The 14,074-nt window shown below is 34.3% G+C and overlaps 2 protein-coding genes across 2 annotated transcripts in view; both read left to right on the forward strand.

Moving 5' to 3' along the window:
• Positions 1–950, forward strand: part of LOC108742547 — a gene marked incomplete at its 3' end in the record, with an annotated part of 26,924 nt that extends 25,974 nt beyond the window's left edge. Inside the window, exon 7 of the mRNA XM_025978183.1 lies at positions 464–950. Coding sequence (XP_025833968.1) covers positions 464–950 — 487 coding nt within the window. The remainder of the gene's footprint in view (positions 1–463) is intronic.
• LOC112905557 (adenylate cyclase type 8-like) overlaps positions 949–14,074 on the forward strand; it is a 19,124-nt gene continuing 5,998 nt past the window's right edge. The window contains exons 1-7 of the mRNA XM_025978185.1: positions 949–1,228; positions 4,262–4,499; positions 7,937–8,063; positions 8,120–8,232; positions 9,659–9,925; positions 9,983–10,184; positions 10,235–10,385. Coding sequence (XP_025833970.1) covers positions 963–1,228; positions 4,262–4,499; positions 7,937–8,063; positions 8,120–8,232; positions 9,659–9,925; positions 9,983–10,184; positions 10,235–10,385 — 1,364 coding nt within the window. The 5' untranslated portion in view covers positions 949–962. The remainder of the gene's footprint in view (positions 1,229–4,261; positions 4,500–7,936; positions 8,064–8,119; positions 8,233–9,658; positions 9,926–9,982; positions 10,185–10,234; positions 10,386–14,074) is intronic.

Below are 14,074 nucleotides of genomic sequence, written 5' to 3' on the forward strand. Positions count from 1 at the left end.
AAGAAAATAAATTTTCATATTTTCAGTCAGATGAACATCTACAGAAGATGTAATCAAAGCCTGTAGGAGATGACAGTCATTATAAAACAAGAACATTTAGTAAATATACGAATTAAAAATCCCGAATTTCACTTCACAAAACTTTTTATAATTACGTTTGGAAAACAGTTAATAAGTACTTGTAAATGGTCCTTTTTGGAAATGTTACCAATAAAAAAAAATTGCTCCTCATTACTAAATATTGTCCCTGCCCCCACTGTTACATAGGTATATAGTAATATTAGCTGACATGCAAATTTATGTTAAAGTTGTTTGTATAAAAGCCGAATATAACAGTTTGGCGAAATAATTTTGTTTTACAATTAGTGTCCCTATTATTTCACCCAAGCAGCAATAGACTTTATTTTATATTATAAATACACGTATATAACAAACCTTAATATACACTCCCTTAATTTTTCAGATATATTGCTGTTGTCGTAAGTCTGTTAATAACAACCGCCCTTTTAAGTTGTACAACAATTCTTGTCATGGCAGAGGAGTTCAATGAGTTTCCAAAATCGCTTCAAAAAATTTCATCCATATTGGTCCACAACCACAGATGTCGAACAGCCTTTGTATGTGCAATAATATTAACAATGTCAGTAATGTCATCCATTGGCCTTTTCGTAATGGACGTTAACAAAGTAGGGAACTTCTCAATCAATAATATAACAAACGATTCAACGCACATTATGTACACAGCATACCATTTATCAAGTGTACCACCAAAGAATTCAAGCAAAGAAGAAATAAGTTCCACTTTAATCAAAACTGAAATAAGAGTAAATACTATCATTCAAGGAAACATAACAATTATTCCTCTCCAAGAACGTTTAAACCGTAAAAATTATACTATAAAATTATCTTATTTGAATAATATAGAACACAATGATTCCATAAGGAAAATAAGAGAAATTTTGATGTTTTCTACAAATAACTCTAATAAAGAGAAAGAAGAAAATTTTATTGACAATAATGTTGTAAATAATCGAAACGTGGATTTCTGTTATCAAGTCGAATACATAGTATTTACTTGGGTTTTAAGTTTAATTGCTTTAACAACAGCCCTTAAATTATTTTACTTAATAAAAATATGCTTGGCAATAGTAATGATTGGAGGTTATACATTACTTATAATGTACACATTCAATGATATATTTGAAGATGGATCTAATACCGATAATGAGTAAGTAGTCACCAGTATCAGTGTATGAAGCATATAGATACAAGTTGACGTTTTGTGTAAAACGAAAAAAATCTCGTGAGTTAATAAATGAAGCTGCAGTTTCCAAATTTCCATGTTCGATTTATACTAATTATAAGAGCATCCATGCACCTAGAGCTTTATTGATCTTTAAATGTCTCTAGATCCTTCCCTTTTTTCTTTTTGACGACTGATAGTGTTAGTTAATAACATTGCTTCCAATGTCATACAACACCAAACACACAAAGGAAACCAAACACTTGCTATTTTAAAAAATAAACTAAAATCATGTCGAGATTTCCAGAGCTGGGGGTTTCTTATTTTCTTTTCTAATGACTCCCCTGCTTAACAGCAGTCGGCAGTCCAGTATTTCGCTATAAACTATAAAACGCAACAACAATCCAAAGATCAATAAACCCTTCTGACTGTAAAAACTTTAATACATGTCCGAAGGCTATAAACGGCTTTAATAAATAAACCATTAATTAATTTAACAATTTACAAAAGCCCAAAAACGACACCGATCACAGTTTACGGGAACACACAAAGATAATAAATAAATACAGTACACAATTAAAGCAAAAAGAAAACTCGTGCGACTCCTGTCAAAATGGCTGAGACCTAGAGACGTTGAACAATATGGGTAGTTTAATCATCAGGATGAATTCTGAACATGAAAGACGATCAACGCAGCCAAATGATAACTACTGAAGATTTAACGCGGCGCATCTGCCTTGTTGAGGATTACCCACGCGCAAAACCGGCACATTTGCGCCAGGATCATAAGAACTTTTTGAGGTCACCCTCTGACAGAGACATTGGTCTCAAGTCTCAAGAAGTCATCGAGGATTACTGTGATGAACTGGGAGCCCCGCTGCACAGCTCCTCAAATGAACATACGGGCTATCAACTAACTGCCCTCTCGAGTTTGACATCAGTTGGCGAAGGAAAAGCCGAAGCTAGACTGATGGGCACCCGTACTCTCGAGGTAACACTATGAGCATTTCGGCGGATATCAGCTATTTCAGAATGCACCTTCATTTGCCGTATTCGTGCAATCACCGAACACCTTTCAGGGTTCCTGGCTAGCTCAAGCAACTATGCTTTTCTTGTCTATTGTCCTACCGACCGAAAATGTGCAGCCCCCCCTAATTGAACAGGCCGCACACACGGTCCACGTAAAGCTGCTCTATTCTACACCCTTCACATCGTAAGCCCCCCAAATTGGTCAGGTTCTCATGCGAATGTGTTGATGACCGCACCGACGGACAAGCTTTGTTGATGTGGGTAGGTTATTCATTCAGGTCAACCTACTGCGTATGTGCTGAGATTTCGCTGTCACGTACTTCTTGTCAGGATTTCGGTGGCTTGCTGCGGCACAACAAATGAGCATTTTTGATAGATAAAAAGCATTCTTTTAGGGTAACTAAAAAAGTCTTCTAATGATACCTGATAAATAATTAAATAAGTTAATCTCATACTTATTCTTATTTATGGAAAAACGTATAAAATAGCAGAGAATTCCCAATTAGTCTGTGTGAAAACAATTACCCGTTTCACCTCCGCAACTCACTTCTGACTCGCTTCTGATAATTCTTAAAGTTGGTTGATTTTTAAATAATAGATTATTATTATTCCCGCTGTGTAAATTGCCACTAATGACTTACTAGTCGAATGGTAGGTCATACGATTAAATTACCATTTCAAATATTTAATTTAAGTATACCAATATTGTACCAATGACCTAAATAGAAGGTAGGGTTTTCAGATACGATGAAACAATATTCTTGACTTATGTGGCACAGACACGATGGCAAGTCGCAAGCTGTTTTATCCAAAAGTAAATATTCACTTCGTCTATGCGATACTTTTGCAACTAATACTAAATTTGTAATACTAAAAACGTCTTAAAATTATATTTCTTATGTGCCTGACAATTGTAACCAACGAAATCCATATTTAACTAATTTTTAGAAATAAAAAGAAGTAATGTCTACATTTGCATCTATATGCTTCATTTATCTGCATATACATACATAATGCGTTAGTCTTCCTAAAAATTAATACCTTACAGTTGTATTAAGAAAACTGTTGTTCTTGTTATTGTTGTTGTACTTCATACTCATATACTCATACTCCATATTACAGTAAACAGTAGGTAATTATATCTACACCTACTGGCTGAATAACTGAATAGTTTACGTTTTTAGTTAATTTTTGGCCCATAAATAACACAATGAATTCCATGCTTTTACAAGCAAATTTTTTAGAAAGGTAATATGTAGTAATAATTCACGTTTTAAACGAACTCTCTATTTAAACAAAGTTGCCCAAATAAATTACACAAAAATTCACCTCAAGCTTTGAAATGATCTACTGTCAATTTTAATGGCGAGAAATTGTTTGAGGTATATCATAACTTCTCAAATAATGGATTTTACGCATCATATAGGTTTTTTATTCGCTTGACTGAGGCAAGCTAAAGTGTACGCAATCAAACAAAACTAAATGTACAGACAGTGTTTACACATATACCTACATAAATCCTGTAGTATACAACAGAAGCCACGCTGGCTCTGATATCGTTAACCATCTGGTATACCGATGACCAGGGTCCTAATTTAATTTGTCCGATTACATACGCTTTGGTGTGCTCCTAGCAACGACCCTTTTTTATTTTCTACAACTTTCACGCTTCTTTGTCTCGCTCTCTCATACTCTCAATCTTTTTCTCTCTCACTCATACTTTAACATAATTCTTATTTTCTACACTACCATCTGGCAACCATCATTCCGACTTACTATAGACTACCCTAATCCCTAAGCGTATAATACGCTAAAACACTTATTTTAACACAAAACAAACTTTTAAAAATCGTCAGCCACTAGGCATAGATGTATCTACTATTTTATTTATGTGCCCACATAAATAAGGCTCGTTTTGGACCACAGCTATTTACGCAATTTTGACAACTTTTATATATGTACTTATTTTTATACGTACTGTTTATTCAGGACAGGTGTGCCATTACCAGCCGAAATGCTGATCTTACTTGCTGTTTTCTTCCTCATGGTTGCTAATCATGCTAGACTAGTAGAAGTTACTTCCCGTCTGGATTTTTTGTGGAAGCAACAAGCCGAAAATGAATTAGCCGACATGCAAGAAACACGTCAAAACAATGCCCAATTATTAAAAAATATCCTACCGGATCATGTAGCACACCATTTTCTTCGAAGCGAAAGAGCAGCAGATGTAAGTACCTAATCCCAAAGAATCCGTTAACTTTTAATTATAAGTTAATAAATAAAAATTAATTCGATCCTACCCAAAATCTTACAAAATATATCAATACATGTAATTATAGCACGTCTATGTTCCATTCATCCAAATGTCGACACACTAAATTGATTTAATAAATAGAAGCTTTGTTATCACCATCTCTCTTCCTCCTCGTTTAGTTGATGTAGCCTAAGCCGTATTTGCGCATTTTCAAATTACCATGCACCTCCGTATTAAAATACCATTCTGGTGAAAATGTTTATTGCACTTATCGTTAGGTACAAGAGCAACTCAATAAGTGTCTGTTTTGGAATGAAGACGCCATTTTTTCAAAAACAAATTCTTTATTTCTAAACATAGTCCATCTTTTTAGATAAACAATTCACGGAACGTCGCTGTCAGTGTTGTTTTGTTGAAATTAACATTTTGTGTTATGTGTTATCTAATATGTATTTCCAATTCATTTAATGTTTAAAAAATCTTCCCCCTGATTTATTCATGTAAGTTTTTCATAATTGGGTCATTTTAAGTCATTTCCAATAAGAAAAAGTTGCATTTTTTCGAAAAAACGGTGATACGGAAGTTTTACCAATTTATTTTGACACGCCTACTCATACACACACTTTTAGATGTATGTATGGACAAAATCATCAAACCTCGTGTTTTAAGGTAGGTGGCGTTTTATATTTCTAAAAGGTTATATACGTAAACGTTTCCACAACAGACTGGAAAAGTAAGTTTACTTTTCACGTTCAATGCTATAAGAAAATTTGCTTGAGCCCGGGTTAACTTTACTTGAAAAGTACACAGTTTTAAAAGATGCTTATGTTGGTAGCTGAAGCGCATTGACTAATGTTAATCATCTCCGCCAGAAAAGGAATGATGAAGTGTCAAACAGGTTGTGATCACTTACAGCCTCTTAAATAATAATGCATATCGCCTCCATACCCCTATATGTTTGTGGACTCATGGATGAATAAAAGCCTTGTCGAGGTGCCTTTACTTTAAACGCTGTTCCATCATTTTTTTTAAACATCAAGAGTCCTAGAACGTTTAAAAGAATTTTTCCTTCCGAGTAAGCTCTGAGGGAGCTCAATGGCGGGACCTTTTTTCTGTAATGATTTTTAATTCTTTTGCTTTGTGCCGCTTTTAAGATCACAACCTTCATATCCCAGCAAATGCAGGAAACTTTTTCGTGTGGAGTTTTTGTCGGGGAGGAGATGCCTCGATTGTCTGAGATCCACCCACGATTTTGCATGTGAGATTAGCAAAAAAAAAATGCATATGTTTCATTTCCCATCACAATTGTCCACAAAAAAATATTTTATTGTGCTATGATGAAACTAAACACTAAAACGTAAAAATTACAAGACATTTATTTCACCACACAATGACTCAAATGGAAAAATAGGAAATTTAAAACTAAATACTAAACCTTTATATACTTAAAGGAAAAGGCAGGGTGGAGTAAGTGAAAAGAAAAAACTTCTGTTGCCGGAAGAGGCAGCTTGTTAAGACCATTTCACAAAATTTACAACACGTCATAGAAATGGACGATACGGAGTTGCTTTACTATTCAACGAAAAGCAACAACAGCTAATCGAATCTTATAGCTTGGTGTTGAAACGATTGCATTCGCTAGAGAGACGATTTGTGAAAAATCCAGACCTAAAAAAACAATACTTCTCTGTCATCAATAAATATCTTAAACAGGGTTACATGGATAAAATAAGGGATACCTCTATCGAAGGATACTTCCGCATCAGGCTATCGTAAATGAGAGCAGTATGAAGGTCCGAGTAGTCTTCGATGCATCGGCATGTTCAAGCACAGGTATTTTCTTGAACGACGCGCTTTTCAATATAACATTTTTTATTGCTTTTAAGAGTTCGGCTACATAACTGTGAACTCACAGGAGACAGGAAAAATGTATTTACAAATTTCAATCCAAAAGCTAGTTCAATCTTTTCTTATGGCGTAACGAAAACGAATCTATAACACTATATCAATTTGATCAAATAATTTTTGATGTACTAGATGTTTGCGACAATTTTCGGATAATGAAGGTCCCAAATATCCGGAAGTGGCACAAATTTTGAAACGTGATCTATACTTCGATGCTCTGTTAGCCAGCACTAGTACCATTCAAGAAATACTACAACTTCCAAAACAAATTACAGAACTGTTATTTTGTAAAGACTTCAATCTGAGATAATGTGCTTTTAATTCCGAAAAGGTTATGCAGACAATTCCCAACAGAAATGTTAACTTATTACTACAAGACAACGAGCACGTAACATTAAATACCTTGGGAGTACAGTGAAGGAATATGGGAGGCGGCCATGAAGTCTTTTAAACTTCGCAGAGTTTGCGGAAGTACGTTATTCACATATGAGCAATTTAATACTTTAGTCATTACAATAAAATTCATCCTCAATTCGCTTCCTTTGACCCCTATGTCCTCTGATCTGCAAGACCTATTACTACTAACCCTCGTGTATTTTCTTATTGGTGATAGTTTTAGCAGTTTACTAGAGGTAGATGTTTCGATTGTACCTGATAATCGGCTGTCCACTTGCTAGCAGATTCGAAAGATAAAGCAGTTGGCAAAAGGAAAACATCAGTGAACTAAACAATCGGCGTAAATGGCTCAAAAGAACCCAGCCCATTCAAACAGGATGCATGGTCTTAGTGCGCCACGACAACGTATCTCCTCTGCAATGGCGCTTGGGTTGTGTGATAGAAGTGTAGAAGACAATGTAATCCGTTACAGTTTAAGTATCAAGTATCAAGTCTCAAGTGTAAGCAACAAGTAACGATCTGCAGTAGAACTATTACAATCAGGTTTCTTGCCCAATTTTCCTAAGAGTTTTCTAGAAGTGTTTAAGTGGCCCATAGTTTAAGTTTTAGTGAATATTTTACGTATTGAGCTTTAAGTGTTAAGTGTTTTAATGAATGTTATTTACGAACGCGATCGTGAGTTTCAATCATACATCAAGTTCGTCAAACCAGACGTGAACATTTTGTGTAAACGAAAGTTTCTTATTGCAATTCAAATTTGTTCTTAACATTATGGTCTATCGTTATTATGTTTTAAGTAATCGAATGTAAAGTGCAAATTGTAATGAAGTAGAAACTCATCCAATTTAGAATTAACACGTACGTATACCACATGAAACTGAAAACAGAAAATGTTAAGAATATTGCTGTAGGCTTTAGATTTATATATGTGATGAAGACTACTAGAAAGCAACTGCTTTTACTAGCAAAAACTGTAGCTACATAAAATCTGTAATAAAACATTTCTTACTGTGTTGACTTTACATCTTAACCTTCTTCCATAGAGACAAATTAGAAACAGTAATGTCACTGCAGTTGTCTGTACACTGTACGATAACTTTTAATTTCAGGAACTATACTCGCAAGAAAGGTCACAAGTAGGTGTTCTGTTTGCAAGCATTCCTAATTTTATAACGTATTATTCAGAAGACATCAACAAAGGAATGGAGTGCATACGACTACTAAACGAAATAATTGGTAAGAATTTCTCTAAGATTAGTATTAAATTAGTATATTTGCATAATGTATTTTAGCCGATTTTGATGAACTATTAGATGAAAACAGATTCAGTTCTATAGAAAAAATCAAAACTATTGGATGTAGTGCATCATATATGGCAGTGTCCGGCCTTAATCCAGAACATGAGGTAACAGTCTACCGATTAGTCTAGGAGAAACATTTTTCATTGGTTATTTATTTATTCAAAGCCTGTTTTCTGTATGAATATTACGGGAACTATGTATAGGTGTCATAGACGAAGAAGGCAGAATACCAATTTACAGAAAAAATTATTACATACATAATAACTGTTTATTTATTGAAGGTTGCAGTTATATTAAATGGGTTACAAATTACCCAAATGTTGCATATGAACGATAAAATATGGGTATTACTCCTTGCAGAACGATTTCAGCGTCGGTGACGATAACCAGTACTGCTTAGGAAGCAGCTATCTGCTTTTTGAGCTAAAAAATGTTTAGTTTCAAACATATAATAACATGTAGCATAACTACCTTTCTTTTCTTCAATTAGTTAATAACCTTACTTGATTATCTCCTACACTAAACATTAAAAAGGAACATATCAGTAATATTGTCCGACGGAAATACAGAAAGTACTGCTCATAGTTCTCCACCGTATTTTATAGATTCACAATATAATGGATCATCCTGTCATTAAAATAGTTCATGCCTGTTCAGACTCATTTTTTTGCAAATGAATCTAATATTTGCCCCACAGCATCAGGGATAAGAAAATGTCGGAACAATTCAGTAATGATTGACATTGAACCAGCAGTATTTTGTCGATGTCACTAGAACTTACACTAACATCACACAAAAGTTACAACAAAAAAGTTAATGAACTACTTAAACAAATACAATTTGGAGACAACTTGCCTTCATATTTCTTGGGCGAATTAAATAATTAAGCTGAATGAACTTTAACTGGCAATATTTAAAACTTAAGTTTTTAGAAGATCTCTCATCATATGCATAGCCGTTTTAGCCATCAGCTCGGATCTAATAAAAAAATTACTAAAAATAGTAAAACACATCATGAGATGGTGGTTGTTTTAGAATAAACGGTATATGTTTCTAATTAAGAATGCAGTCTTCGTATTTGTAATACTAATAGCCTTCTTAGGACGGTACTGGACAAATAAGTTAAAACTGACATTTACTTGGTCAGGTCGTTTTAAAATGAACTGAATCTATTTGAGTCCGTGAAACCCTACCATCTAGAATATGGGAAGCGAAAGCTACTAGATGAACACTACACCACCTTTTCTAAATTTTACTATAATATTATTCTTATAACGATATAATTAAAGAATATTTAGAGTATGTAAAAAACCTTAAAAATTGAGAAGTTAGTAGTAATGGTCCATTAAATCAGCACTGTGCTTCTAAATAGCTCATATATTCTATTTAATAAGGCTAGGAAGTATTATTAATGAATGAGACATCAGGTCTACATCTGATCTTTTAAAAAAATATTAAGAAATGCTTGTTGAAGAAATATTCATATCGACATACATGTATTGTATATAGAATACTTTCATTACTATACAGGAGTGCATAAATACGGAAGGACCAGAACATCTTTGTGCTTTAGTCGACCTTGCATTTGAAATGAAGCAAAAACTTGAAGATGTTAACAAGCATTCGTTCAACAACTTCGGATTGCGAACAGGAATTGCATGCGGGCCCGTGGTTTGCGGAGTAATTGGAGCAAGGAAACCTGTGTTTGATGTATGGGGAAATACCGTTAATGAAGCTTCTAGGATGGATTCCACTGGTGAAATTGGAAAAATTCAAGTACCGAAAGAAACTGCCCAGGTTTGATATCACTTGTTCAAAAATTTGTTAAAAATGCAATTGAATTAAAATTTTTAGCTTCTTTCTCTAAGAGGTTTTGATTTACAAAGAAGAGGTATTATCGATGTAAAAGGTAAAGGAAAGATGGAAACATACTATGTTCTGGGACGAAAATTGGGCAAAAAGACAGGTTTCCAAAGACAACCCAGCCAATACAGCAGCTTGATCGCTGTGGTGTATGCCCTGGCTCAAGCAAAAAAAAAGCAAAATGAAAACATTCGTAGGTATTAAAATTATAAATAGAAAAAAATTTTACTCTTTAATTTTCAGCCGGTAATTCAGTTATTGTCAGATCCAAATCACAGTACAGACAGGATTCTTCAACGAAAAAAAGGAATTTAAATTATAGTTCTGTTAGACTTCCAAATCCTCACGTTAATTTCCCAGTTAAAAGAACTAATTTAAAGGGTAATTTTTTAAGGTATGTAGAACACATTACATAAAATACATGGATTTATGTAGACAATATATTTTGATTGCAAATAATATGACAAGAACAGGATAAGGTTTTACCAACTAATAAAATTCAATTAACTTTCAATTCTGGTTATACCAGCAATAGTCACTAACTTGTTAGCTTAAATAAAACGTCCTTTATTTTATTGTATCATTGAAATTTTCGGTTAATTTAATTAGTTTAATTGGTAAGTGTTATAGTATGACTACCTGACTAAATTAATAATGGCTAAGCATTTTCTCTAAATCATAAATGTGAATTTCCTTTATTTCTTCTTTTTTAAATTTTGACCATCTGTCCAAATAAGTTTTGAAACAAAGCTCGCGTCTTTATTTATTTTTTGATCACATTTAATTTCATACGACAGGTCATTAATAAAGACTAAAAACAGTAGAGGAACTAAGTTAAATTCTTGCGGTACCTCTGATGTCACAATGTAACTTATTGACCTATTTTTTGTGCCTTTAAATAAACCAATTAAGCCTAATTTATGTAGAAGTAGGTTGAAATCAATTGAATCAAAAGCTTTCTGAATATCTGTATAAATCACGTCTACCTGTCCTCCATTATCTAAGGTTTCACAAATTGAATAATAACAGCTTTATTAGTTATAGTTGATTTTTTGTCGTGAGCGATTCATATTTATTGTAATAAGGAATCCAATCATTACGTGGGTAGTAGTTAATTAATTATTTATCGTGGACGTTTCTATAACCGCCACTGTATACATTTCCTATATGTACAATACTATTCGTTTAGCTGCAGTTTGGATGCAGCGCATTTGCGTGGTTTTAGAAGAGGCCGTTAGTGGAAAAAGTTTTGACTGCAGAGGATATTATGAGTTGTTAATATTTAAGTTAATGGTATTGTATATAATGGCAACAGTTTCATATTTGTTTTAGAGCTGAGATATTTTTATGATTATTTTCTATTATTGATGTAGATTTAGAGAAAGCTTTTGACAACGTAAAATGGGACAAGATGTTAAATATACTTAAAAATGTAGGGATGAATTACAAAGATAGAAGAGTGATACTTAGTTTGTATAAAGAGCAACAGGCAGTTATAGAGCTGGGGATGCAACGTAGTGAAGTAAATATTAGGAAGGGAGTCAGGCAGGGATGCACACTGTCACCGCTACTTTTTAATCTATACATCGAAGACGCCATCAACATCATTAAAGACAGTACAACTGTAGGGATAGATGTGCAAGGGCAAAAGATTAGTATGCTTAGATTTGCAGATGATATAGCAGTATTAGCATCTAGCAAGGAGGACCTAGAGATAGCTTTAAATAAAATGGAAGCGGTACTGACAGATCAGTACTGTATGAAAATAAATAAAAGTAAAACTAAAATACTGATATGCAAGGGAAGAAAAAGTAGGGAAAGAGCGAATATAAAGATAGGAGACGAAAAATTAGAAGAAGTGGCTGATTTTAGATACCTAGGAAGTCAGATAAGTGAGGATGGAAGGAGTAGTAGGGATATAAAGCAGAGGATAGCGCAGGGTCGTGTCGCCTTTAATAAAAAGAAGTCACTTCTATGCTCGCGAACGGTTAATTTAGAAATTCGAAAAAGGTTGTTAAAGGTGTATGTTTGGAGCACGGCGTTGTACGGGTGCGAAACATGGACAGTGGGAGCGGCGGAAAAGAAAAGGTTAGAAGCGTTCGAAATGTGGTGTTATAGGCGGATCATGAGGATATCGTGGGTAGAAAAGGTTAGAAATGAAAAGAAATTGGAAACAATAGGAGAACAGAGGACTCTATGGAAGTCAATAAAAATAGGCGAGATAGGTTGGTAGGACACCTTCTCAGTTATGAAGGTCTAGTCAGAGACATATTAGAGGCAGAAACAGGAGTTAGGAGGGGTAGAGGTAGACCTAGATTAAATTACTGTTTGCAAATAGTTAAGGATGTGGGCTGTTCTAGTTTTAGGGAAATAGCTCAGGATAGGAAAGAGTGGAGGTACGTGTCCAACCAGTCTTAGGACTGATGACCTTATGATGATGATGATGATGATGTATAATGTTTTAGACTAGCCCTAACTAATCCAAATTTATCGATGGTGCATAGAGCACCATTCCTTCTACAACCTAATCTGAACCCTTACTATTTTTAGAAAAACAACCTGAGCTCTTGATCATATAAATCGGTAATCTTCAAAGTATTTCCTTTTAGACAACATTTACCGGATAGTGCAGTTTTATCTACGGCTTAGTGATGCATATAAAAACAAACCTATCATATAATCTTATCATATAAGTATAACTACCCGTAACCCGTCCAGAACAATCTTTTTGTCGGTGTTGCGTAGTATTTGACCCTTAAAATGCAGGCTGTAACAGAAATAAATATTCAATACTCCTTCTCAACTTACTAACTCTTGTATTCTTGATTAAAGTTGGTTTTTATGGCGACACATCCAATTTTTTATCATGAAGTTTGATGAACTGGGCCATTAGAAGAAGCTTTGTAAGAATATCAGCTGTTATATATTATACTAAACTGCCGTTTCTCGTACAAATGACGCACAAAGTTGTACTTTATGTTTACATGTTTAAGTTTTTTGTGCTTCCTCTTGGAGAGCAAATGAATAAAGGACTTGTTGTCTTCGTATATCGTTGGTAAAACATTGCTAACAACTTTGGCTTCTTCAAGAAGACTTTTCGTCCAAAGTAGATCGGATGTTGCTGATGTCAGCGCAGGATACTCAGCTTCAGTTGAGGAAAGTGCAACCGAGTGCAACCAAGGTCTGTCAATTGGTTATCCAACAAATGATGCTGCCAAAAATCTTTATAACAAATCCAGAGGTAGATTTCTGATCCATTTCCCTTCCAAAGTAAGCGTAGACGTAGCATGTTAGAGGTTTATGTTCTCCTACTTTTGTATACAAAAGTCCAAAATCAATAGTTCCCTTAATGAAACGTAGTATCCTCTTCAGGCATCTCCATCGGACTTCGTTTTGTTTGTGCTGCAAGACTTAAATCAGGTCTTGTACCCAGCATTTCCAATATTATACGCCCGACGCGGTCTCTGTAAGGTTTGGTGTCCCAAATTATGCCGTTTTCATAACTGAGAATGTGAGTTGTTTCCATCGGTGTGTCGGTAGGATTCGAGTTGTTAATCCCAAACCATTCAAGCATCCTTTACAAATAAGCCTGCTGGCTTAAATGAAGTACCTTGTCTAATCGTTTAATATATATAGATATGTTCCTGGTTCACCCAAATCTTTCATAAGTATTTTATTTTTTAGGGCTTTCTTGGTATCGTTTATTTTCTTTTATCGCTTACTTTAATTAAAATATCATCAATATACAAGATAAGGAAAATACGGATTTGATAGCATTCCATAATATAGAGAAATTGTCGATTGTATTGTTCGATGCTCTGGGAGCCTGTTTTAATCCGTATATAGCCTTTTTAAGTTTGCAAGCTGAGTCAGTTTTATTCTCAAAGCCATCTAGGATCTTTATAAATATCTCCTCTTCAAACGCGTTTTGGACATCCACGTGACAAGCTATAAAATCATCCTGTACGATAAAGGATAGAATAGTCCTCCGAGTCTTTAGTCTGGCTACTGAAGCGTGAACAATACCTTTTCTTGTACCGTTCAATATTTCTATTGTCATCTCGTTTCAAGTGGAAAACCCAC

Source organism: Agrilus planipennis, unplaced genomic scaffold (genome assembly GCF_000699045.2).
Source record: "Agrilus planipennis isolate EAB-ADULT unplaced genomic scaffold, Apla_2.0 scaffold365, whole genome shotgun sequence".
Lineage (NCBI taxonomy): Eukaryota > Metazoa > Arthropoda > Insecta > Coleoptera > Buprestidae > Agrilus > Agrilus planipennis.